General features: G+C 40.4%; 2 protein-coding genes across 2 annotated transcripts in view; one reads left to right on the forward strand and one right to left on the reverse strand.

Annotated features, from left to right (window-relative positions):
- LOC136883527 (uncharacterized) overlaps positions 1 to 25,051 on the forward strand; it is a 483,493-nt gene that overhangs the window by 265,083 nt on the left and 193,359 nt on the right. The window lies entirely within an intron of this gene.
- ASPP (Ankyrin-repeat, SH3-domain, and Proline-rich-region containing Protein) overlaps positions 1 to 25,051 on the reverse strand; it is a 165,261-nt gene that overhangs the window by 6,180 nt on the left and 134,030 nt on the right. The window contains exons 3-11 of the mRNA XM_068229597.1: positions 21,570 to 21,760; positions 16,411 to 16,616; positions 13,486 to 13,705; positions 11,863 to 12,431; positions 10,667 to 10,820; positions 8,281 to 8,400; positions 5,636 to 5,871; positions 3,016 to 3,659; positions 897 to 1,203 (exon numbers count right to left, since the gene is read on the reverse strand). Coding sequence (XP_068085698.1) covers positions 897 to 1,203; positions 3,016 to 3,659; positions 5,636 to 5,871; positions 8,281 to 8,400; positions 10,667 to 10,820; positions 11,863 to 12,431; positions 13,486 to 13,705; positions 16,411 to 16,616; positions 21,570 to 21,760 — 2,647 coding nt within the window. The remainder of the gene's footprint in view (positions 1 to 896; positions 1,204 to 3,015; positions 3,660 to 5,635; positions 5,872 to 8,280; positions 8,401 to 10,666; positions 10,821 to 11,862; positions 12,432 to 13,485; positions 13,706 to 16,410; positions 16,617 to 21,569; positions 21,761 to 25,051) is intronic.

Raw genomic sequence — 25,051 nt, forward strand, 5'->3', positions numbered from 1 at the left:
TTCCGCTGCTTGAATTCTACCTTTATCCCTCGCCATCATCACCCACCTTTCTGATCCGTATGTCAAAATTGGCACAAAAGAAGTCTTGCAGATAATTCCTTTATATTTCTGTGGTACATACCTGTTCTGTATCACTCCTCCTGTACTCTTTGAATCCATTTGCACATCTTCCTCTTTCATTGATTTCCATCCGGTTTCTTCCAATTTTTTTCAATTACACTTCCCAGGTATTTAAAGCTTTCAGCTCTTTTCAACTGGTCCTCTCCTAATGCCTTTCCATTGTACGTTCGGTTCTTGTTTCGTGTCGTTACCAGCACTTCACTCTTTTGGGCTGAGAACTTCATTCCATAACATAACACAACTTCCTCCCATACATTTTGCTGTTCCTGTACTTCACTCTCACTGTTTCCCCATATTAGTAAATCATGTGCCACTGCTTTCATTCTTCTCTCCCCAATGGTCGTATTATATCATCCGTCACCACTATAAATAGTAGAGATAAGAGGGCACTTCATTACTTTACACAATTTGTTAACGTAAACCATCGAGTTCTTTCAGTTCCGACTTTAACACAGCTTCTGCTTCCATCATACATATTTTCCACTCACGATATCCATTAAGTTGTACGAGATCATTTTGGTTACTGAATTTCCCAATTTGCTTCTTCTTGCTAAGCCTCAAAAGATTTAATTCAGGTAAAATACATGTATACAATTTCAGCTAAATAGCACTATTCTACATGCTCTAACAAACCCATTCCATAATTTTAGATAAATAATCCAAGAGGAGATGTTGGTAATGAAATACTGAAGACTTTCAAACCCCTCTTTCTCAGAAATAAGGTGTTTTTCTTTTAAACCCATGATATTATTCTACTGTTTTATCATTCTACATACCATCCATCACTGTCTTGAGCATTAACATCACAGCCAAACTCTACAAGGAACTTGACAATGTCTAGGTGTCCGGCACAGATGGCATTATGCAGTGCTGTGATGCCTTCGTCGTTGGCCGCACTGGGGTTGGTCACCTGACCTGCTGTCTTACGCACCAGTTCCAGTTCTCCTTCCAGAGAAGCATCTAAGAGTAAAGCAAGGGGGTCGAAGCTCACTCGTCGAGATCCAGGTCCCACAGCTTTTCCTCCTGAAGATTTGAGGTTTCCCTTCTTAGTCCGCCGCACAATATGCTGCGATCCCGCATCATCTAGCAGACACAAAAATGTCATTAATTTTCAGAGGCATGAAAGGAATCAAAAACATTATTGGGAGATCAAGCAAAGGCAAAAAAGTCAAGAGAGTAATATAATGTTAGTCGAATGGAAGATTTTTCTTAAAATGAACTTGGAATGGATTCTGTGAATGAACACAAGTGATAAGGAAGAAGCTATAAATAATCTCTCTTTTCTTAAGTGTATAAATATAAGAAATTAAGGATAATTTAGACCTTTTTGTGAACAGAGCCATAGTAAGGATAAATACTAACGTCCCATCATGTTAATCTGAACACTCCATCCATTGTTTAACCTGTTGATGAGTGCACCAAAAGACGGTCAATAGAGTGAGCACAGCATTTGTCGTTTGGTCCCACATGATGGAGCACGGTATTTGTCGTTTTAGGCTAGTACTGAGAACTTAAGAGCTTACTGACATAATATGACATCTGGTGGTGGCTTTTGGAACTTTTAGAGTTATTCAAATTGTGTCGCTGTACAGATCCTAGTTCCGTATGGTGGTGGTCTCTGACAGGAATGCGTATACTCGCTACAGTGTAAGAGTTTAGCATGCCGTTAGCCTATAGGTTACAGCCTAGTGTTATGATTGCCACTGATGTGGATAGTTGTTTGTGCTCTTTGTAGCTGTAAATACTTTTGGTTTTTGTACATATAACTATGAATATTTTTTTCTTTTGTAAATTACAAGTGATGCTATGAAGTTTCTGGACATTTTACTGCTAAAAAAAAAAAAAAAAAAAAAAAAGGAAGGAATATTGCACACCCGATTGGAGGTGGGATACAAGATCTGCTACACCTTGAAGGTTGCCATTTTATGACACCACTCCCACAAAGTGAATTAGAGAAGTGTAAACTGCTCAGGCAATGTTATGTGTGCAAACACACTACCTGATCAGGACAGAAGAGGAAAGAAATAAGCTAAAAGTGTTCTAGTTGTGAGGTTGCTCTCTGCATACATCCTTGCTTTGAACAGTATCATACATTAAAAAGGTTCTGAAATGCCTGCGTTTTCTCGATCCAAAATGTGTTTTCATGTCTCTCAAAGTCTCTCAAAGTTGTAATAAATAAGGTTATTGAATTTTTAAAAAATTCTTACTGCCCAGAAGTTGTTTAGGCTGGCCCCATGGTGTAGGGGTAGCGTGCCTACCTCTTTCCCAGAGGCCCCATTTCGATTCTCGGCCAGGGCAGGGATTTTTACCTGGATCTGAGGGCTGGTTCGAGATTCACTCAGCCTACGTGATTAGAATTGAGGAGCTATCCGACTGTGAGATAGGGGCCCTGGTCTAGAAAGCCGAGAGGATTCATTGTGCTGACCACACATCTCTTAATCTGCAGGTTTTCGGGCTGAGTAGTGGTAGCTTGGTGCACTCGTCAAAAGGTTAAAGATGAAAGATATTCTATATTCGACGGAGGAAATAAAGCTCATTCTCCCAATTTAATTCTGACAGAACATTATTGTGAGACATCATTAATAAATGCCTAGCAATACGTAAACATCCTGCTGGAAAATTTACAATAGCTGAAGACAGCTCACTGCTTATTTACTAACACCATGGTTCTTGACTGAGATTTTCCTCAGCATTCATTTTGTATTACTTGCGTAACTACAGGGACCAATCTTTTCAGGTAGTCTATGAACAGTGGATGGCATAAAACTACATTCTATGGGGGCAACTGGTCACCTGCTATATATGGGTAGTCCCTATCTTTTCAAAGTGTTCCTAGTTATTTTTAACTCTGAAACGATTTCAGTCCTGACATTTGTTGTATATGTTTGACAATACCTGAATGTTGCTGCTGTTGCTGCTGCTGCTGCTCCTGGTTGATGTTGATGCTGTTGAGAACGTCGACTACAGCAGCATTCACATCCGTCTTCATCTCTTCTGGTTTATGGAGCCTGTTGTTCTCATCGCTGTCGCCCTCACCCGTTAGATCTGTAGAAACCTCTTCGCTTGTAGGCAGACCTGGCTCAGATGATGAAGATGACGAAATGAGATCTGCTGGTGGAGCTTCTGTTTCCGGGAACAAGAAGGCTGGCGGCATCTCTATCCTCCTATTTATGCTGACGTGCACATTCCCATTTGTAGAGTTGCCACTAGAGGAACTACCATTGTTGAAGTTTACTGTCTTGAGCTTGGGATGCTCCGATGCAGGCTGTTTCTTGATGGTCAGAGGGCGAGCTTTGATGATCGGAAGAGGGTCGCTAGTACTTCCAGTACTTGTGCTAGTCGCCCCATTCCCTGGAGTGCGACGCTGGCCCATGGATGAGGAACTTCCATTGGTGGACCCCGGCAAATCATCGTGAGGTGGTTCCGTGGTTGGAGGAGGTGGAGGGGGGCAAGGCGGTACAGGAGGCAAGTCATCTGGGTCCAGCATAGAAGGCACATGGCTCTGTTTGGAGTGCAGGTGCTCTGGCTGCGTTATACCTCTGAAACATGCACAGAAAGACATAATACGAATAATTTTTTCATTGTGGCATAGAAAATACAATAAGAGCATAGGCTACCTACAGGAAAATCTGAACTACAGAAATATGATCTCTTCATTTAATAAAAGAAAATCTAACATGCTTTAACTGGAATTCAACCTGTGGCCATCTTGATCAGAAGATGATAACCATGTCACTGAACCCTCAAATGCGACTCTCAGCAAGGAATGAATCTGCTACTTGAAGTGCAATAACTAACCAGCTGTGCCACTTAGGTCATTATTAATTTATTACTAGCTGTTGTATACTCATTGTTGAACTGGTTAATTTTTGTAATCAAAATGGAGACCTTCATAGCCTGCAGTCTTTTTCCTTGTTCTTAGTTTGTTTCCAGAGATGCATGATGTTCTTTGTATTCTGACAGTCTAATGAAATGCTCTTCTACTGTTTCCAAAGATCTATTCAGAGTATGTCATTCACAATCTAACTTCAAATGTTCTCCAGACTCTGTAGACCCATACAGATTGAAAGCCGAGCTTTGTTCTCCATCAGAATCAGACATGGGGCCTGTTCTAAGAATAAACTTTGCAACTTTTCACTTTGCATGTTCCACCATCACTTTTCAGATTTGTCTTGCAAAGTGAGAAGTTAGGAATCTTTTCACTTTTCAAGCCTGTTATGTTCCTCCATCGGTACAGAAATGCAAAGTTTAAAGAAATGAAGTGAAAAATTTTCAGAAATCTTGCAAAGAGCCAATTCCCTTTTCAGCTGTTAATTAAGAAGTATCTACACCAGTTTCTTGGTGTAGAATTTGATTTAGTGATATAAACATGTTACCATGAGAGCTTTTATGATCATCAAGTGAGGATAGTGATGAAGAATCCAACAAGAGAATGTACAAAGACAGGATTCATTTTCATAACTCCACTTCGACGGAACTTTGCAAGTGTTTTTGAGTTACCCAATACAAGTTGACTATATTTTTAAAATGATTGGTCATTTATTGAAACCTGCAGCAAAAAGAAGTCAATCCCTTTCGGAAAAAGAACAAGTTCAATATGCTTACATTGGTGAGGAAATGGTGCCCAGCTGCACGGTGTAGCCACAATACATGGGACAACGAAATCAGCTATTTGCAGAACTGTTACTAAAGTCGTAGATGCTATATTAAATGTAACATTTCCTAACATAGTACGTTGGCCTGATAATCCACATAATATAGTGAAATAATTTCTAATGAAGGGTGGCTTTCCGTCTGTGTGTGGGTGTATTGATGGTATTCTCGTTAATTTTTTTGTTCCTACTGTGCACAAAGAGGTTTATGTTGATAGACATGGGCATCATTCTCTCAACATTATTTTTAAAGTTGACAAAAAGGATGTCTTGTTTCTCCTTGAGAATTACTACCACAGCCAGCTTCTTGTAATTATCCTCCTTTCCCATTATAAAAAATCTAAACTTTAAAACTATCTGTACCACAATTACATCATCTTCACCGTAAAAAATGAAACATTAAAATCATGGAGTATTATGCAAAGACTTCTCACTTTGCGAGGAAACTGAAAAGTAATACCTAGATAATGGTGGGAGAAAAAGGCTTGCACTTTGCAATAATTGAAAAGGGCAAAGTTGAAAAGTTACCAAGTTCGTTCGTGGAGCAGGCCCCAGGGTAAAATGGTTTAGACATGTCTGTTCTTAATTAAATGTTTTCTTTTCCAGGTATTTCTTAATCCTACTTTAGGTTTGACAGACTGGAAAACTAGCAGGTTATATGTTAGAGATGTCATTCACTAAGGTCAAACATCATTCTCTGCCAGAATTAGACTCAGTAGACCTGATTAGAGTATGTCCTTCATGGTCTAAATGTTAAACATTGTTCTCTATCAAGGTCAGAGTTGGTAGAACTACTATTTTGATCTATCTCTGCTGATACCATTTTGTCCATTACACTCTACAGTAAGAGCGAGTTGACTCACCTTGTGTTGCTACCCCTGAGTACATGCAGAGCACAGTCCACAGCATCAGAGGGGATTTCGACAGAAGCAAAGTGCTGCGTCTGTCTTGGAGGAGGAGTAGGCTTCACAGGCAAGGCAGGTTTAGGCGGTAGTGCCGGTTTAGTCCGGCTATCAGACTGACTTGTTTCCGGTGTTCCAAGGGGTGTCGATGTACCTTGTGGAGGGGATAGTTCTCCTCGAAGATCTCGCAGTATACCCTGTAGACACATGCATTACATCTTTCAGTGTTGGACAGCGAAACAGTTTATAAGATTACTTGATGAGGGTACTTGAGGAACAACAGTGTTGCATCTTTGATAATCAGAACAGTGTATTAAGCTATTATTACAATGGGGTGTCGGCACATCCAAAAATATTTGAAGTCGCTTAAGTACGGCCAGTATCCAGTATTTTGGAGATAGTGGGTTCGAACCCCACTGTCGGCAGCCCTGAAGATGGTTTTCCGTGGTTTCCCATTTTCACACCAGGTAAATGCTGGGGTTGTACCTTAATTAAGGCCACGGCCGCTTCCTTCCCAGTCTTAGCCCTTTCCTGTCACATCATCGCCATAAGACCTATCTGTGTCGGTGCGACGTAAAGCCAATAGCAAAAATAAATAAATAAATAAATAAATAAATAAATAAATAAATAAATAAATAAATAAATAAATAAATAAATAAATAAATAAATAAATAAATAAATTAATTTCAATCCTATTCATTTTTGCTGAGACTCTTGGAATGGAGAATAATAATAATAATAATAATAATAATAATAATAATAATAATAATAATAATAATAATAATAATAATATGGTTTTGTGTCCCACAAACTATTTTTATGGTTTTCGGAGATGCCAGGGCAAAGAAAAGAAAAGTGACACTAAGGAACATCAAGATCTTAACACAAAATTACTTCTGGATGCAACCTAATGTATATGGGAAGTGTAGGACAAGAGGAAAGCTAGGTAAGCAGTAGATTAGACATGGATAACTAACATCTCTTGAGAATGCACTCTTCACGAGTGGAGATGCCTGCCTCATGGTGAAGCTGCGAATAACAAGCTCATTGGAGACATCCACGTCCTTGTCTAGATAAGTTGCTCTTATATATATTTTCCCTATCCAGCTTGAGTTTTATCAAATAGAGGTTTATCAACATAGACTACTACTATTTTATGAGATATTCCCTTGCAATGTTTTAAATTTCTGTGTAAGTATGTACCGATGAGCAGAATATAAGTTGCCCGTGCATGTGGCGGGTTTGATTCTAGCTGTGATGTTGTGTTTACAATTCGTATGTGTATACAGAATGGGATAGTGCTGTCAGAAAATTATTTAAAGAAAAATTTCCTGCTCATTCCAAAGGCCTGCAGATTATGAGGTATTATGTGATCAGCATGACGAGTCCTCTTGGCCATTATCCTTGGATTTCTAGACTGAGTCTGTTAACTAATTGTCAGATAGCTTCTCAACTGAAATTCCATAGAAAGCGTAGACTTCAAACCAACCCTCAGATTCAGATAAAAATCGCTGACCTGGCCGGGAATCAAATCTGGAAACTCCGGGTAAGACACTATCCCTACACTGCAGAGCTGGCTAGTGATCCTCAATGTAGGATTATATTCTATGAATGTATTATTAACGTGCATGGTTATTTAATATGCAAAACTATTGATAATGGAGCTATGATAAACCTAATAATTTGCGTGAGGAACCTTTTCATGATCAAAAAGGAGTGTGGTGAGCAGTTACTTGTGAAAGAATGATAGGTCCAAATTTAAAAAAAAGAAAAAGAAAAAAAAAAGGTACAGCTAATAATGCTAGATATACACAAATAATTTTGCAACCCTTCTTTCCAAGACTAACTGAGAAGGAATGTGGTTTTGCATTTATCATCAGAACTCTGCGATGACTCGTACAGCCGAAGTTCCGTGTTTCAATGTGAGCAATTGACAATTGAGAAAGTATTTTATGATAGAGTTAAAAATAACAAGATTTGGCTTGTCTGCTTCCCCAATCTAACCCCCTCTTGGGTTCAGTAAAAGATGGTGTGTACAGGGCAAATTCACACACCTTACAGGAACTGAAGGCAATCATCCAACACGTAATGAATTCAATTTCCCTGAGAATTAAGAAGAATGATAGATAATTTCATTAGTCGATGCCAAAAATATTTGGAAAATGAAGGAAAGCAGTGACAAGGGTGAGTGAAAGGTTTTTTGTCCTTTCCCATTGTTGATTGGTAAAATGTCCGACTCGATGGCTAAATGGTTAGCATGCTGGCCATTGGTCACAGGGGCCCCGGGTTCGATTCCTGGCCGAGTTGGGAATTTTAACCATAATTAGTTAATTTCACTGGCACGGGGGTTGGGTGTATGTGTTGTCTTCATCATCATTTCATGCTCACCAGGACGCGAAGGTTGCCTACGGGCGTCAAATCAAAAAGCCCTGCATTTGGCAAGCCAAACTTGTCCTCGGACACACCCGGCACCAAAAGCCGTACGCCATTTCATTTGTAAAATGTGGGCTTGTGTTGTCATACAGCTACGAATATAGACCCATGCAGACCTTGGCTTGGAAACTCATATTCTGTTCAATCTGTATAAGATGAATCATTGAACTTACCTGTGGAGTAGAGCTAAGAGTTTGAGGCTGGACTGGGTGGATCTTGGTTGACGACGTTTGATAGATGGGCGATGGCTTCTGATGTTGAACTGACGTTGGAGCCACACTACTCACAGGTTTCTAACAGGATTATAGAATCTATTATTAGTAAATAAACTTACTCAAATGATTAGGACTAAAATATCAATCTACATTAAAAAAATATTTTCATAACTGCAAAAAATATTCAGAAATTTTGAAAAGTACACTGCCTAATGTGAGAAATACTACATTACAGACAAACATGTGGTCTTCATTTTACCAATCCTGCTATATACAACAAAAGGTGCAAACGAAGGGTCAGCAGTAAGCCTTTACCTAGTCTCTTGGAATAAAAAAATAATTTAGGATTTGTACTAACAGAATCAAATAAGCAAATCACCATTTAAGGAAAACAATCACTGTATATTTTGCATCAAAACATCAAAAGATAATGCATAAAAACCCCTACTGAAATAATATATAAAAATGGCAGCCCTATTCATATTCTTTGAAAATTGCCACAAATGGGAACGGTTAATATTAGTGTTTAGTGCTCCCACTCACCATGTTAGCCAGAGTTAGAGGGGTGGGAGGCAAGAGCGATCTGTGAGGGTGGAGACGAGAGACATGCTGGTTAGAAAGAGTTGGCATGCATGCATACAGAGATACCTATAACCAACAAGTATACAACACATAGATTAGAACATTTGTGTGTAGTAGCTGAAAAAAATTCTCTGATGTCAGTTTACAGCATAGATAATATGTTATTTTGCTTTATGTCAAAGTTGGTGAAGAAAACTGTAAAAAAATGTGAAAAGAATTGTTTTGAGATGAACATATTTATAGACTGACACGTTTCTTTTAAATGTTATATTATTATTATTATTATTATTATTATTATTATTATTATTATTATTATTATTATTATTATTAGACAGTTTTGCTTTTAGGAGGAATCCCTCTTTTAAAACTTAAATTTCTGATATCATATGTCTAAAAGTTGAAGTCTGTAAACAGAATCTGTGAAATATGGTGGTGTATAACATCACATGGGAGACGGCGGAGCCTGACAGCGTCAACTCCTTTTACTTTTCCCCACAGATGGAAGAAAAGTCCCACAGACTCTTTTGTGTAGAACATAGATCTGCAGAACATGTACTAAAATTCTGATGTGATGCAGCTGATTTCTCTTAGGCTACCATTTTTTTAAAATATCAGTATACAGCTTATTATGTTCAAGTTTAAGCTTATTACTTTTGCATTTTGATATGTTCGCTGTTTCAAAACCAACAGTCCTATAATTATTCCTTTCATGCTGACTTCTCATTGGACCAGCCACTATCCAGTATGATTAGCATGCATTTGACTATTGCACATAAAACGAGACACAGTCAATGGACAAAAAATTATAAGCAAATGGGTGGTAAAAATATTGTAATTATACTGTCATTCTCTTTTCACACAATTAATACTATTTTGAATGGATAGTGAACTGTGTGTTGTAGTAAATATGAACCATGAGAGCCACTTCACTTGTGTCCAACTTTGTTAAAAAGACTAAAAACTCTAAATGAGGTTAAAATGATATTCAAACTCATGGAAGAACTTAAGAGATAAGAGTTGAACTGTTGGGTTATACAGAAACAACCTCACTTAAGTCACTGGGGCAGTGAGAAACCAAGCCTTCTGCACTGACAGACTTGATGAGAATGTGCGAGAAAAGAAATTAGAGCAAAAGCAGTATGTCTTAATTTCAGCATAGATATATATTAAGAAAACATGAGAAGTAAAGACTGACATAAATAAAACAGCCTGATGTACAACTGGCTGCTTGATGATTATTTCACAAAAATATTGTAACTACTGGAACAGAAAATTTCACTTAAACACAACTGCTTTTGAACCCTCCTGATCATAATCTAGTAGGAAGGGAAGAAATCTAACATGAATGATAATTTTCTGACCATGCTTTTCTACCCTCCCCACCATACATACACTCTCCACAATCCACACAATCTGAAATCCCCAACTTCTTGTGATCAATTTTATTGTAAAACCTGCTCCCTCACTCCCCTTCCACTACCCACGTAACTTGGGTACTATGTGGGAGAGAGTGTTTTCCTCTATGCCTGGCCATCTTTGCCCCCAGGAGTTAACCAGGTTTTCATTTGTGGTGGAGGTTGAGTGAACATGTGCTGCTGCAGAAGTGGAAATATTGTTTCTTAAATTTTTCGACTTTCTGGCAGGGAATCAAACGAGTGTCCTTTTGGGCGAACCAAGCATGCCACAGCTAGGCGGTCCCTTCTCATTCACTAACCATTAGTTACTTGATGATAAATTTACACAAAATAAAAATTGGTCTTACCTGATGATTACTTGACGAGCTAGCACTACTACTGTTGGTAGCCAATGATGATGTAGAGGAAGTTGTAGACGAAGATCCACCCACTGGCTGACCACGTGTCAGTCCTGGTTGGAGAGCTGGGTTTGTGTAGGTGGGATGTGACAGTCCAAAAGGCCTAGAAAAATAAATGTCAGAAGTATAGGAACCTATAGACAAAAAAAGCCCCAATTCTGAATCATTATTTTAATTATAATAAATATCCAGTAAACAGAACTGCAAGGAAGGAATTTGACAGAAAAGTAGAAGGAAGACGACCCATGGGAAGGCCACGAAGGAAATGGATAGATTTAGTTAGCAACACAATGTACTGCTGAGAGGTCATGATTGGGACAAGTTGGTGGAGGAAGAATGGTACAAGGACAGGATGAGATGGAGGAGGCTCATATACCACACCCGGGAAACTGGAGATGGTTTAGGATGATGATGATGATGATGATGATGATGATGATGATGATCCTAAAGAACAAGGATATTTTGCAATGGAAAATTGTTTTGTCTTTGCACCACAACAGGGATGGCAAACCTTCCCCAACTAGTGTGCCAGTTAGCCTGATTTATTATTTCCAACTGTGTAGTGTGCCCCATCTGTTATTTTCCTCCTTACTTCCAACTTCAAAATGAGATTTTATTACTGTATTCATTTCAAAACGTTCCCATCTCATTTACAGCTTGTCATGATTACAAAAAGTACTGAAAACAAGAAATGTTAATCAACTAGGCCTATGAGGGAGTAAATAGTTTGAAATAAATAAAAAAAGATTACTTAAGTGTAGTGCTAAACCATTATTGAACAGTGCTCTTAAGGTTCATAAATATATAAATAGAACTTCTGAATGCAATTAAAGCAAAAATTATGGAATGTTCAGTCCAATGTGATGCAAACTAATTACAAACCTACCATTAAATATTTTCGAGAAAACAAAAATCACTTTGAGTCTCTGTCATTGGTTTAATGATAAGAGCAAGAGGGACTATTCTTAAATTCTTTGCTGATTTCTGCAAAATGTTCATCTTCACCAAAGAGTAGTTCAACCGTCTGTGCCACTCAGCCCAGCGAATGCATGTTAAGAGGTATCAATCCTGTTATTTTACCATCTAAATAATCATTGTATGTCACATCTGATTAATCTCAAACATAAAACAAGAAATTAGCCCACCTTGGTCCAAGATGTCCCAGCATGTGAGATGCTGCAGAGTTTGGTGGCACCTTGTTGTTCCCTGTGTGCTGCTGATATCCTGTCTGTTGGTCTCCCTGGTTCTGATTCGATAGTCCCGTTGCTAGACCCTTGCTCACCCCTGACAGCGCTGGTATAGGTATACTATGCACAGTCATCAGATGCTGCTGCTGCTGCTGCTGTTGCTGATTAGGGTTAATTATGTTATTGTTCAAGTTGTTAATATTGTTGATGTTGTTCTTGGCCATCTCGCTGTTGTCGTTATTCCTCCTAGCATCTTCGATGGTGTCTGCCTTTTTCTCAGAGCCGGCCTTGTTCCCAGCCGACATGAAATTAACCGTGAACTTCGTGTTGTAAGGTAGGGTCTGATACTTGGGGTCTGACTTGCTTCCACCAAACTCTGGCAGGTACATATCTTCCTTGTCTTTCGTCTTCGTCGTAGCATTGCTATTGTGGTTGTTCCCTTGGTTACCAGCCAGCTTAGTATGGAAGTCATCCTGAGTCGAGCCTACTCGATCTTGTTGTAATATCTGGTGTTTGTGGTCTGGAAGCTGCTTCTGATAACTGGAACACAAGCAGGGAAACAAATTTATCACAGGGTCAAAGATTTGATAGAGAAAAAAGAAATGTCTTGTAATAATACTGAACAATGCAAATGAACAATGAACAGTGACCATCAGGAGGGAAGGGGCAGATACAGAAATTAAGTTCATCATAAATAAGAAAGATTAAATAAAGAGGAAACAAAAATCAAAAATGAGGGAATTAGAAAGAAGCCGGATACAGAAAAATTTGTGAATCTAATAGCAAGTACTCAATTAAGTTCATTAAGTTAAGTAAAAGAATGAAGATTGAATCAAAAAGTGGAAAAAGTATCCCATCCAAGTACTAGTTCGAGCCAGAATGAAAATGACAATGACAAAAATCATCGGTTGTTCAAAGGTACTACTAAAATAATAATTGGCCTTCCACTTCTACTTTGGAGATTCACTATAGTGATGAGATAGTTGGCGATATACATAAGTTTTTCCACATTTTAAACAAGAGGAGATAGATAAATTATAGAAAGCACACAGGTACAAAGGAAATTCAGTGGAGCTGATACCTTTAACCAAGACTGTTCAAACAATATCTCAACAGTAGCACAAGGAATGTCATCCACAATGAAAAGAGAAATAGGCTGTTGATTGCAAGATCAAGCAGACTTATCTTCATAAGTAGCATGGACCTCAAATGGGTGTGTTTAACCCACAGCCATATGTGAAGTCACGACTAATGAAGAGGAGACAGTCAGCTAATGAAATAGCATGCCGGGAACATAAGGAAGGTGATCCTAACTACTGAACACTAAGAGGTTGGTTTCTGTAAATATTTTTTTTCCAACTGAAACACTTGAGTATACTAAAATAGCCTTTGGCATAATTTTCTATTGGCATCATCATCCTCACTACAAAAGGTAAGACTTGATCAATACTGACAGACCTTCATATAATATGTCCCTATAGAGTGGATTGTACTTAAAATTGTGTTGACTGATAGTAATTGAATTTACCTATAAAAAGCTACAAAATGACTTTCTAAAAGGAAGATCAGTGAATCAGAAACATACCCATCATTACGAGGTTGATTCGTAGATCCACTTCCCGGCTTCTGCCCACCATAAGTTCGCTGTGCCTGCTTGTCTAGATCACTATTAGTTGGAAGTGGTACATGGTGGTATGGCTCGACTGCGGCTATATTCCCACTGCGCGGTTTGGGTTTACCCGTCGGACCCTGCCCTCCATACGATGGGTGCTGCTGGCCTGTCGTGGCAGAAGCTGCTGACCTGAGAAGCATCACATAATTGATTTAAAAAAAGTTGAACTGAATAAAAAAAACATATCTATTTTAAAGTTTCAAGTTAAAGATTTCTATACATCTATAATTAAATATACTGCAGGCACACATATATGTAACACAAATTTACTGAACTACAGGGTCCCTCATATCAACCTAGAATGAATGCCTGGTGTTTATACTCTGCGCTACGCCAGCTGAGTCAGCCGAATTTACGTCACAGGCGGCCGTCCTGCGTTAGTATACAATCTTAAATGAAATCTTACCTTTTAAAAGGTACTGGAAGTGTCGTTCTTCCAGGGTTATACAGGCATTGTATCTGGTAACCACATTCTGACTAACGCAAGTGAGTTCTGCCACTGTAATGTTTCTGATTTCATTCGTTATGTTTCCTTTCAGTTTCTCCAGTGTGTGAGGATTTGTTTGATACACTTTTTCTTTCAGTTTACCCCACAAGTAAAAAGCACACACTGTTAGATCTGGAGAACGAGGGGGAAATAGACCAGCACTGATCATACTGTCTGCAAACACTTCCGAGAGTGGAAGAAGGGAATCTTCTGCTCTATGAACAGGGGCAATTTTTCTTCTTCCATTAACTGATGGAAGAACGGCATGAAAATGTCATCTTGGTACATCTCTGCATTTACTGTCATCTCAAAAAAAATAGTCCCAATTATTTGTCTTGCACTAACAGCACACCAAACACCAATGAGGGACTTCATAAACACCATTAGGTTTTTCTGCACACCAATAGCAAGAGTTATGACTGTTCACACAACCGTTAAGATGAAACCAGAACTTCTACATACAAAAATGATAGCTGTCTCACCATATTAACAGCCGAGATTCAGACTGGCGACTCATGCCTGCTAGGTCGAACACGTGCAGGCTGCTTGCAAGGTCAAGAACTATGCGTGTGCATCCCCTATTGCAATAGTGCAGAGTAAAAACACCATGCGTTTGGTCTGGATTTATATGAGATGGATATGAAGTATAATTTGATATAGAGAAAAACAGGAATATAAAAAGGGAAGAAAGAGAAATACAGGGGGGTCTTATTCTACACTTCCCACAACAAGACTGAGGATCTGCCAGGATGGCTCCTTAATGAATGTCAACACCCCGGATGAAACAAGCTCATAAACGGTTGAGAAAAACTAGGATTGAGCCCACCTGGTGGCCGTGATTAAGAGATCAAGTCTTTAGAGTCTAACACTACGGTTAGCCGGTTTGAGTCCTGTGGATGGAAAAATATTTGAACAGTGGTTGTCAGGGTAGGAGAAGTGGTGGTATGCAATTCTTAATCTCTATACTGTGTGCTAAAAAAGCCTAGATTAAATTGCAAACTTTTTTTTAGTCCACATACATCGATGGTGTTCTGTCTGTGAAACAGGGATGTTAAGCCTTCGGTATTATTCGACAGGAATAGGCTATGTGTCAACACAAGGATTTGACTTCTCCCTATGCCATAATCAACCCCACCAACCTGAGCTCAGTGTTTGGGAAGCGAGGCTCTGCCTGTCACAAGTCAAGACAAAGGGAGAGTGACAGAGGAGTAACACCTCTCTACAAGAACCTTGGTCCAGCTGACCCAGCTGGTAGCCCCATGTAGGGTCCCTTGCCAAGGTTACGGTGAAGACCTTAACGGCAGAAAAGAGGGACTTCAAAACAGTGGAACTGATGGAAGAGGCAACCCTCCTATTTGGGTAAAATAGAACAGGAACTGCTGCCTTGTAGTCAGAAGTGGGAACTTCAAAGGCGAAGGGAAGAAACCCCCACCAGAAAATCAGTAGTTCTGGCTACTTAGTTCAGCAGGCTTTGGGTGCTGAAGGCCAATAACCTACGCACCCGAGATTACAGAAACATTAATGAATAGAAGTCAGATGGATGAAATGGATTTGACCTTTAGCATGAAATCAGACACGAGAATTGGAATGTGGAATGTATGGAGAAAGGAGGGAAGACTTGGATCGAGATCAGGATGATGGCACAGAACAGAGTCCGGTGGCAGAAGCTCATTGATGCCCTATGCTCCTCTTAGGAGATGGAGGAAATAAGTCAAGTACAGTATTTCGGTACTGAAATAAAAGAAACCAACAATCTGAAACCTAGTACACTAGTCTAAAAGTGATGTTCCTCCCACATATTATGCATGATTTAAGTACATCAAATGAATACTGACGTGGTCTTAAAATATATTTAAAGATTATTTTTTGGACTAGAGTTCCTTGTTCTAAAATATTTGATTTTACTAAACAAATTCATACAAAGTTCATCTTCATGTCCTTCCCTTTCTTTTGCTGGTATCATCATCACAAACCATATAACACACAACTTGCAGTCATTGCAGTGAACAAAGAAACAAATTTACCTGCATAATTATCTTTGGCAAGAACCAACTCCTTGATGAAAGATGGCCACACAAATAAACAAAGATCACAAACCGTCCATCATCATGGACTCAGGCACTTGGATCCGGGAGGTTAACACACCCAAACCCACAACATTCTCGCTCTTTCTCTCTTACTTTTATGATAAGATGAAGACAGATTTTCTTAAAGGCATTACTTGAGAATGCAGGATTAAGGGATAAGCTAGTCATGAAAGAGAATTCCTCAGGATGACAATTATTAAAAAGAGAAAAGAAAATAGTTACTTAGATTTGGTACAGATAGGATGCAGTAGTGGAAGTACCTGAGCTGCTGCTGAGCATTCGCCTTGTTACTCGCTGCGGTGATCTGGTTGGCCAACTGTTGGTTCAGCAACCTCTTGCGGTGCAGCCGGTCTTGCAGTTCGGAGATTCGTTTGTCGATGTTGCTCATCTCCTCCTGCCGTTGCGTTAATGCCTCCCGCTGTTGGCATATTCTTGCATTCTGCTGTTCGTTCAGCTTATTTCGGTACTGAAATAAAAGAAACCAACAATCTGAAACCTAGTACACTAGTCTAAAAGTGATGTTCCTCCCACATATTATGCATGATTTAAGTACATCAAATGAATACTGACGTGGTCTTAAAATATATTTAAAGATTATTTTTTGGACTAGAGTTCCTTGTTCTAAAATATTTGATTTTACTAAACAAATTCATACAAAGTTCATCTTCATGTCCTTCCCTTTCTTTTGCTGGTATCTTCATTATTTGAAGGAAATGAACTTTTTTGTTTTTTTGTTTTTTTAGACTACAGGCAAAAATGAGTGCAATTGCACTTGAGAAAAGAGTGAATGAATGGGTGGCTAATATATCTAGAAAATAGAAGAGAATTAGAGTAGGTGAAGCATTATCTGATCCTGTAATCATTAATAGGCGAATTCCTCAAGGCAGTATTATTGAACCTTTATATTGTCTTACATCCCGGTATATAAATTATGGGCAAAGAACTGGAATCAGAGATAAGACTTTTTGCAGATGATGTTATACTGTATAGAGTAATAAATAAGTAACAAGATTGTGAACTACTGCAAAAAGAACTCGACAATGTCGTGAGATGGACAGCAGGCAATGGCATAATGATAAAACAGGGTTGAAAGTAAGGTTGTGAGTTTCATAAAGAGGAAAAGTCCTCTCAGTTTTAATTACTGCATTGATGGGGTGAAAGTTTCTCATGGGGATTACTGTAAGTACCTAGGTGTTAATTTAAGGAAAGACCTTCATTGGGGTTATCACATAAATGGGATTGTAAATAAAAGGTACAGATCTCTGCACATGATTATGAGGGTATTTAGGGGTTGTAGTAAGGATGTACAGGAAAGGGCATATAAGTCTCTGGTAAAACGCCAACTAGAGTATGGTTCTAGAGTATGGAACCCTCACCAGGATTACTTGATTCGAGAACTGGAAAAAATCCAAAAAAATCCAAAGAAAAGCAGCTTGATTTATTCTGGGTAATTTCCAATAAAACAGTGGTGTTACAAAAATGTTGCAAAGTTCGGGCTTGAAAAACTTGGGAGAAAGGAGCTGAGCTGTCAGTGGAGAGATGGCGTGGAATGACATTAGTAGACGAATAAGTTTGAGTGGTGAGGAAAGATCAAAATATGAAGATAAAGTTGGAATTCAAGGGGAAAAATTGGAGCAAATATTCATTTATAGGAAGAGGAGTTACGGATTGGAATAAAAATTTAGCGAGGGAAATGTTCAATACATTTCCAGATTCTTTGCAATTATTTAAGAAAAGATTAGCTAAACAAGAGATAGGGAATCTGCCACGTGGACAGATCAGCGCTGATTGATTGATTGATTGATTGATTTATTTATTGATTGATTGATTGATTGATTAGTTTCAGTAAGGATGGTTGTTCACCTCTACCACAGATCCACACAGGAAGTGATAGCTAACTGCAGTCTTTGATTTTCATGACAAGTATTCTAATGAGCACTGCTACAGTAGAGACGTGTAATATACATAGGAATTACAGCTTGGGGGTTTAAATAGTACTTATGCCTTTTCATACAGATATTAATTAAAATCACAGACAACATTATAGTTTCTACATTTTAAGCAGTGGAAAAGGTAGAAATGAAATTTTGTTCTGTACTTCCTCAAACATGACAAATTATGTATACAATAATAATAAAGAAACACCGAAGCTGAGGGAGGAAGAATAGAGGCATTCAAGATGTGAATTTGGAGAACAGAAGGAGTGAGCTGGAAGGATGGAACAATGAATGCGGCAGTGCTGAAAAGTGGTAGAAGAGAAATGCATGCTAGCTGTGATTTAAAAAAAAGGAAAGCAAATTTGGATAGTAGACAATCTGCGACATGATTCCTTATTACGAATAGCAATGAAAGGAATGGTCAAAAGGAAACAATGAGGGGGAACGAAGAGATACCAGCTATTGGACAGGAAAGGAAGACCATGTAGAGGTAAAGAAGAGGGCACAAGACAGAGAGATATGGAGGTCACAGTCTATGAAGAGGATGATATTAAAAATATTTGTTTCATTTCGAAAATGAAAATCCATAGCTTGTTCTCAATTATCTGACAGTGTCAGGAATAGAACGAATGAAGCTGCTATCTAGTGGGAAGGATAGAAATTGCGCCAGCTGCCAAAGCCTGTTGCACTCCTCTGTGGCAATGATTAATGACTGACAGATGAAATGAAATTATATGTCCACATCTTCATACACTGCTCTCTTCAAGTAGACAGGGTCTATTCTCATCAATCTGAGTTCTTCTGGATTACTAAACTATGTAATAGAATAAATACCTGTAAGTGAATCAACAATTTTCGAATTAAACTGTTCCTGGATCTTATTTTATTTATTGTGACATGAAGTAGCATATCTTAATAATTGGTGGTCAAAGCCTTGAAATTCTTGAGTCTCAAATAGCTAAGGAGTAAATTAATGCAGAATACAAGGCTGGACATGGAGATCAGCAAGAGGGTGCAACAGGGCAATGCATTCTACGAGAAACCTTGTCTGAAAGAGATAATGTACAAAATGTATTATGCACCCATATTGACTTATGTGGCTGAGATGTGGGCAATGACAAGTAGGGAAGAGAGTAGAATTCAGGCTAGTGGAATGAAATACCTAAGAAGTATGGTGCAAAGACACAGAAAGACAGATTGAGAAATAAAGATGTTAGAAAGGAGATTGGTATGGGAAACCTAAATGTGACAATTGATTGGACATGTAAAGAGGACGGAGGAGAAAAGAATACCAAAACAGATTATGGAGATGAAGTTGAGCGAGAGGGAGACCTAGAACAATGTGGATCGATTCAATAATAAAGAAGTAGAAGAAGAAGATGCCTGGACTGGGATTGGTGGAAGGTGGAGAAGTGCCATAAATGCCCTGTCCAGGCAAGATAAGGGGAAAAGATGATGATGATGATGATGATGATGATATTCTCAAATAATTTTATTCACTGCTCTCAACTTGGAAGCGTGGTTTTGCACCCTCAGATCCTCAAGCTGAGTCTCACTCTGGCATTGCTGCCACTTGTGCCAGGGTTCTCGCTTTCATTTTGCCTATCCGACCTTCCTTAATAAAATCTTGTTCTCTTCCAACATCGACGGCATTACATTTGCGAGGTCTAGGGCGTCTTTCAGTTTCACGTTCTTTGTGACCCTTTCCCTTTCTTTTGTCGATACTATCATTCTTCGAAGGGTCGGATTTCTACCGTATTTTCCTTTCATTAGTATAAACAGGAGTGGAGTGGAGTTCTTTGCAATTGCCAGTTTCCTACACAACTTAAGTCCAAAGTATAAAAAATGCTGTCCGACCTATCTCTGCCATACATTGGTTGTCTCCCCCCAACTCCCGTGGGTGGGAGTCGTATAATCCATCCACGGTATCCCCTGCCTTACACAGAGGCGACTGAAAGGGGGAGCAGATGCTTTGAACTTTGGAGCATGGGTCAGTAACAGACCTCCCTTGGTCAACTCTTGTTCGCTTCTTGCCCGGACAGTATTAGGTTTGCGAGGATTAGGGAGTCTTTTTCTTGGCCCATGCCTTTCTTTTGCCGAAAGCTTCATTTTCAAAGTCTCAGATCTCTGCCACTTTCCCCTTTGATGAATGTTAATAGAGAATCATGCCAGTTCCTTCAAAAACAACAATCGCCACCACACTTCAGTTGTCGGATGTTATCCTGCTTTCTACAGTAGGTATCAACATTCTTTAATCTGTATCCATCCAGAAGTACGGTGGCCATCGTCCCATGCCTGCTCATCATGAGGGTCTTGCTCTTTATGATGATGCTATATCCAGTACTGAGCGTGGCTCACAAATCAATCAGCATGGATGTGAATTGCATTGCTCCTCACTCTAAGCTGTATGATCCAGGACGCAAAATCAGAAAGGAATGCTGGATGAAGGGGTATATAATTCCTCTGTAAGTAAATTAACCCCTACCCAAGAAAAATGTATTTTTTTTCTATTTGCTTTACGTCGCACCGACACAGATGTCATACGGCGACGATGGGATAGGAAAGGCCTAGGAATTGGAAGGAAGCGGCAATGGCCTTCATTAAGGTACAGCCCCGGCCTTTGCCTGGTGTGAAAATGGGAAACCACGGAAAACCATCTTCAGGGCTGCCGACAGTGGGGCTCGAACCCACTATCTCCCGATTACTGGATACCGGCCGCACTTAAGCGACTGCAGCTATCGAGCTCGGTAATGTAAATTTTAAATCTTTTCCTCTGAATTATGTTGTTATAAACAAAAATGATAAACATTACTAAAAATTAATTTGTTTGTTTATGTACAATTGCTATTAAGCAGGTTCATCAACAGCTGATGACCTATTTACAGGTTGAAACCGGTACTGTTTTTTTCATGTAAATAATTCTAAACACTTTGTAAAATAAAGTATTGATTAGATGGAAAACTCATCTTTCATACTTGTGTGCTAAATTATCAATACGGACCATGAAACTGATAGATTATAGTAGTCTCAGAAGTCTATGCACTCATATCTCTCTTTCTTAGGCACAGCTGGTGGCAGGTCTTATGAGTTGCTTCAAGTTAGTTATACTTTTGCCGGAGTTTCAGAAGGACTTACCAGAGCGAAACATGAACATTAGGCTGCGGGTGCGAAATTGCCACTGCTACGTTGCTTATTGCTCAAGATCTGGCAGTCATTCTATTATTTTTACATTATGTGTATTAGTGCTGATGTATTTTATGGAAATATGCACAGTGAAATACATAAATTTCAGTAACATATGCGTTCTAAATTTTCCTCGTCTTATAATGAAGGAATCTCTTCCCCCATCCCCCTCGGGCAATTTTAGTGGGGAGGAACCTTAGAGGATCCTACCTTCCCCCCCCCCCCCCCCCAGCGATTTTGCACTCTGGTGTGATCCTTAATATAAGTTAAAGATGCAATTCTAAGTTATAAGCACTCACCATTAGTTCACGTCGCAGTTTGTCCAACTCGAGGGCTGCCGGGGATGGCTGGGTCGTTTGGTCGCGATTGGCCCCCCTACCCCTCTTCAGCTCCTCCAGTTGGCGGGTCAGCTCTTCCACCTTGGCCACGGCCAGAGAAAGCTCCTTTTCCTTCTCATTGAAGAGCGCGCGGATCGAGTCCAAGTCCGAAGCTGAAACAAAACACGGTATAACGTTAACTTAAGCCAGTCAAATACTACATTTATAACAGTAAAAATATACCATGTAAACTGTGCAATATGCATACACATGAGACATAATGTTATAGTCCATATATCGTCAACTCGGAGCGAAATACCTTCGGAGCCAGCCTGCTCGGCGCTAAGGGAAGGGGCAGGAGCTGTTCAGTGAGGAAAGGAGGGGAAGTTCGTGACGTCATGCGTACCGAAGCACAGTGGTGACCCACGTCTTTCTCACATAACACTACATTGAAGCCCAGTTGGTTCATAAGCTTCCATTCTCCATGAAAGATAGTTCAACACAGCAAAATACACTGAAATGTACACTGAGTGGCCAAAAGTCATGGGAAGACACTGAATGTGATGTTAATAACGAGATGCTCCCCCGCGAGCCCTCGAAACTGAAGTAATACGGCGAAGCATCGACTCTACCAGGAGTTGGAATAGTTCTGGATGGATCTGGACCCACGCATCTTGCACTGCTACTCACAATTGGTCTTGAGTAGTTGGTGCGGGGTTCATGGAGCGTACACCAGCACAGACAGCATCCCGTAAATGCTCGACTGGATTAAGATCGGGGAATCTGAAGGGCCAATCCATGGTCGTAACTTCACTGGAGTGCTTCTCTAACCACCTGCGTGCCACCACAGAACAGTGACATGGCGCATTGTCCTGTTGAAACAAGGCATCTCAATCAGGGTACTCTAGGGCCAGAAAGGGATGCAGATGGTCTGAAGGAATGCCCACTTAACGTGCACCTGTCAGCGCTCCCTTCAGTTGGACAATGGGGCCTAATTGCGACCATGAGAACGCCACCCAGACCAGAACTGAGCCACCTCCCGCCTGGACACAACCTTGTTGACACGCGGGATCCATAGCTTCATGGGGCATACACCACACTCTCACGCGCCCATCAGCTCAATACAACTGGAACCGGGATTCATCGGGCCGTACTACACGCCGCCACTGTTGCATGGTCGCGGGCCCATGCAAGTCGATCTCCGTGTCGAGGTGTCAGCAAAGGGATACGAGTTGGTCGTCGGCTGGTGAAGCCCACGCGGCGCAGTTGGCTCATTACAGTACTGGTAGAAATGGATTCCTGACTCCCAACATTCAACTGGGCGGTGTTCTAACTCACAGTAACCCGTCGAGCGCCCAGTATGGTACTGCGGAGGCGACGTGATATCCGTTCGTTAAACACCTATGGCCTTCCCGTGCGGCGGTTTACGAGGGTGATAACATTCTCTCTGCGATATTTAAGATCCACCCTCGGCACTGTTGATCTCGGAAACCCGAGTTCACGTGTAATCTCCGCAATGCTATGACCCATTCGCCGTTCGCCGATGATCATCCCACGTTCAAAGTCGGTTAACTCGCGACGTGTTGCCAACTTTACGATACTGGTGTCTGCGTCAGACTGCTCAGCTACGCCGCAGCTAGCCGCAATGCTCAGGGATCATACACGGCACGTTTTCTAATACGACACCCCTTCCCGTGACTTTTGGCCACTCAGTGTATATTAATTTAAGAAGAATAAATAAATTAACAAATTGTCAGTCGTCAGCATGTCACAGAACGGTGTCGAGAGTTTACGGCCGGTAGAGAAAAGGTCACCGACGAGGATCACAGTGGCCGACCCAGCACGGCGTCAATAGATTTGAACACAGCTCGCATGGAGGAGCTGATTCAGGATAACAGGAGGATCACGTTACGGGATATGGCGAGGAGGTGAAACACTTTGCGATAACGTAAGGACAGGAATTTTATCGGGAGGGAATATTCAAACTCATCCCACGAAGCGACAAGTGCCTAAACCGATATGGAGACTACGTTGAAAAATAACCTAATGTACTGTATGTACCATCAGTTGGCTGTATTGGTTGTGTGAAATAAAACGTACACGTTTCACTGCAGGCTTTGTAACCTTACTTTTTGGTCAACCTTCGTACATACAACAAAATACACTATTAGCTTAAACCAATTCCTGAGAGCATTCGTTACTACAATAACAGCTTAGTTTTGTAATCGGGGAAGTGCCTTTATTTCTGTGTCGAAGGCAGTGCTAGATACTAAAGACGAATAAAATAAACACAATATTTGTTTTTCAAGTGGACAAAACATTTGATAAAATGATTTCCTAAAACCCAAAATTTAAAGATTACATTGTATGAATGTGAAGAAGTCGCCAGTCGATTTTAACGATCAAAAGTCGCTAGATTTAGTGACGAAGTCGCCAAGTTAACAACGCTCGCTGCCATCTAGTGGATGTGGAGTGATGCCGTTTTTCGAAAGCTTTCTGTACTGTGTAATGGTAATTTAAGGATGTTAATTACAAAACGTTTCATTGTAAGGGACTCGGGAATCCGTTGTTATTGCAATTATACTGCCGGAAAAAATAGTACACCTGGAAAGACGGCATCGATTTTGATCCGATGACGGCAGGTGCCACCTGGGGGGGATAGTAGATGTAATGATAATGGTTTCAACGTCGTTCGCCAGCAGACAACGTAGTGACATAGCTGCCAGAGCGCCATCTGTATGTACCCTTTAATAGGGAATGTTTACAGCCATAAGACTCAGTGTGATGTAAACGTGTGAGGCAAACACATTCGTGCTTCCTACAGCCAACTGAGCGAGATTGACAGGGGTCAAACTGTGGCCTTCCGAGTGGCGGGATGGTCCTTTCGGAAAATTGCCACACAAGTTGGACGTGCTGCGTCAGTTGTGCAACGATGCTGATCCACGCAGCACAGACGTCCGCCAAGATCGTCGTATTGTAAGGGCAGCAGTGGCAGATCGTTCAGCTACCACAGCACAGATAAGAGGGTTTGTTAGCCCAGAACTGTCAACACGAACTGTTGCCAACCGGTTACTAGCAGTCGGACTACCGGCACGCACACCTCCAGCCCGTCTTCCACTCACGCCATAGCATCGACGTGCACGGCTCGACTGGTGCGACAGAGGATTACTTGGAAGATGGAATGGCGAGCCGTGGTCTTCAGCGATGAAAGCAGATTCTGCCTGCACACAAGTGATGGTCGTTTGCATGTACGACGTAGACTTGGCGAGTGCTGTCTCGTAGAGTGCATTCATCTAATAATACACACTGGCCCCACCCCAGGCCTTATGGTTCACCTTTGGTGTTTGTGGAGGGAACGCTGACCAGCGCTCGGTTCGTGCAGTGTTGTAAGACCCGTTCTTTTGTCATTCTTGCAACAGGAAGGCGATGTGTCCTAACAGGATAATACTCGCCCACACACTCCG

Source organism: Anabrus simplex, chromosome 11, assembly GCF_040414725.1.
Source record: "Anabrus simplex isolate iqAnaSimp1 chromosome 11, ASM4041472v1, whole genome shotgun sequence".
In the NCBI taxonomy this organism is placed as follows: Eukaryota; Metazoa; Arthropoda; class Insecta; order Orthoptera; family Tettigoniidae; genus Anabrus; species Anabrus simplex.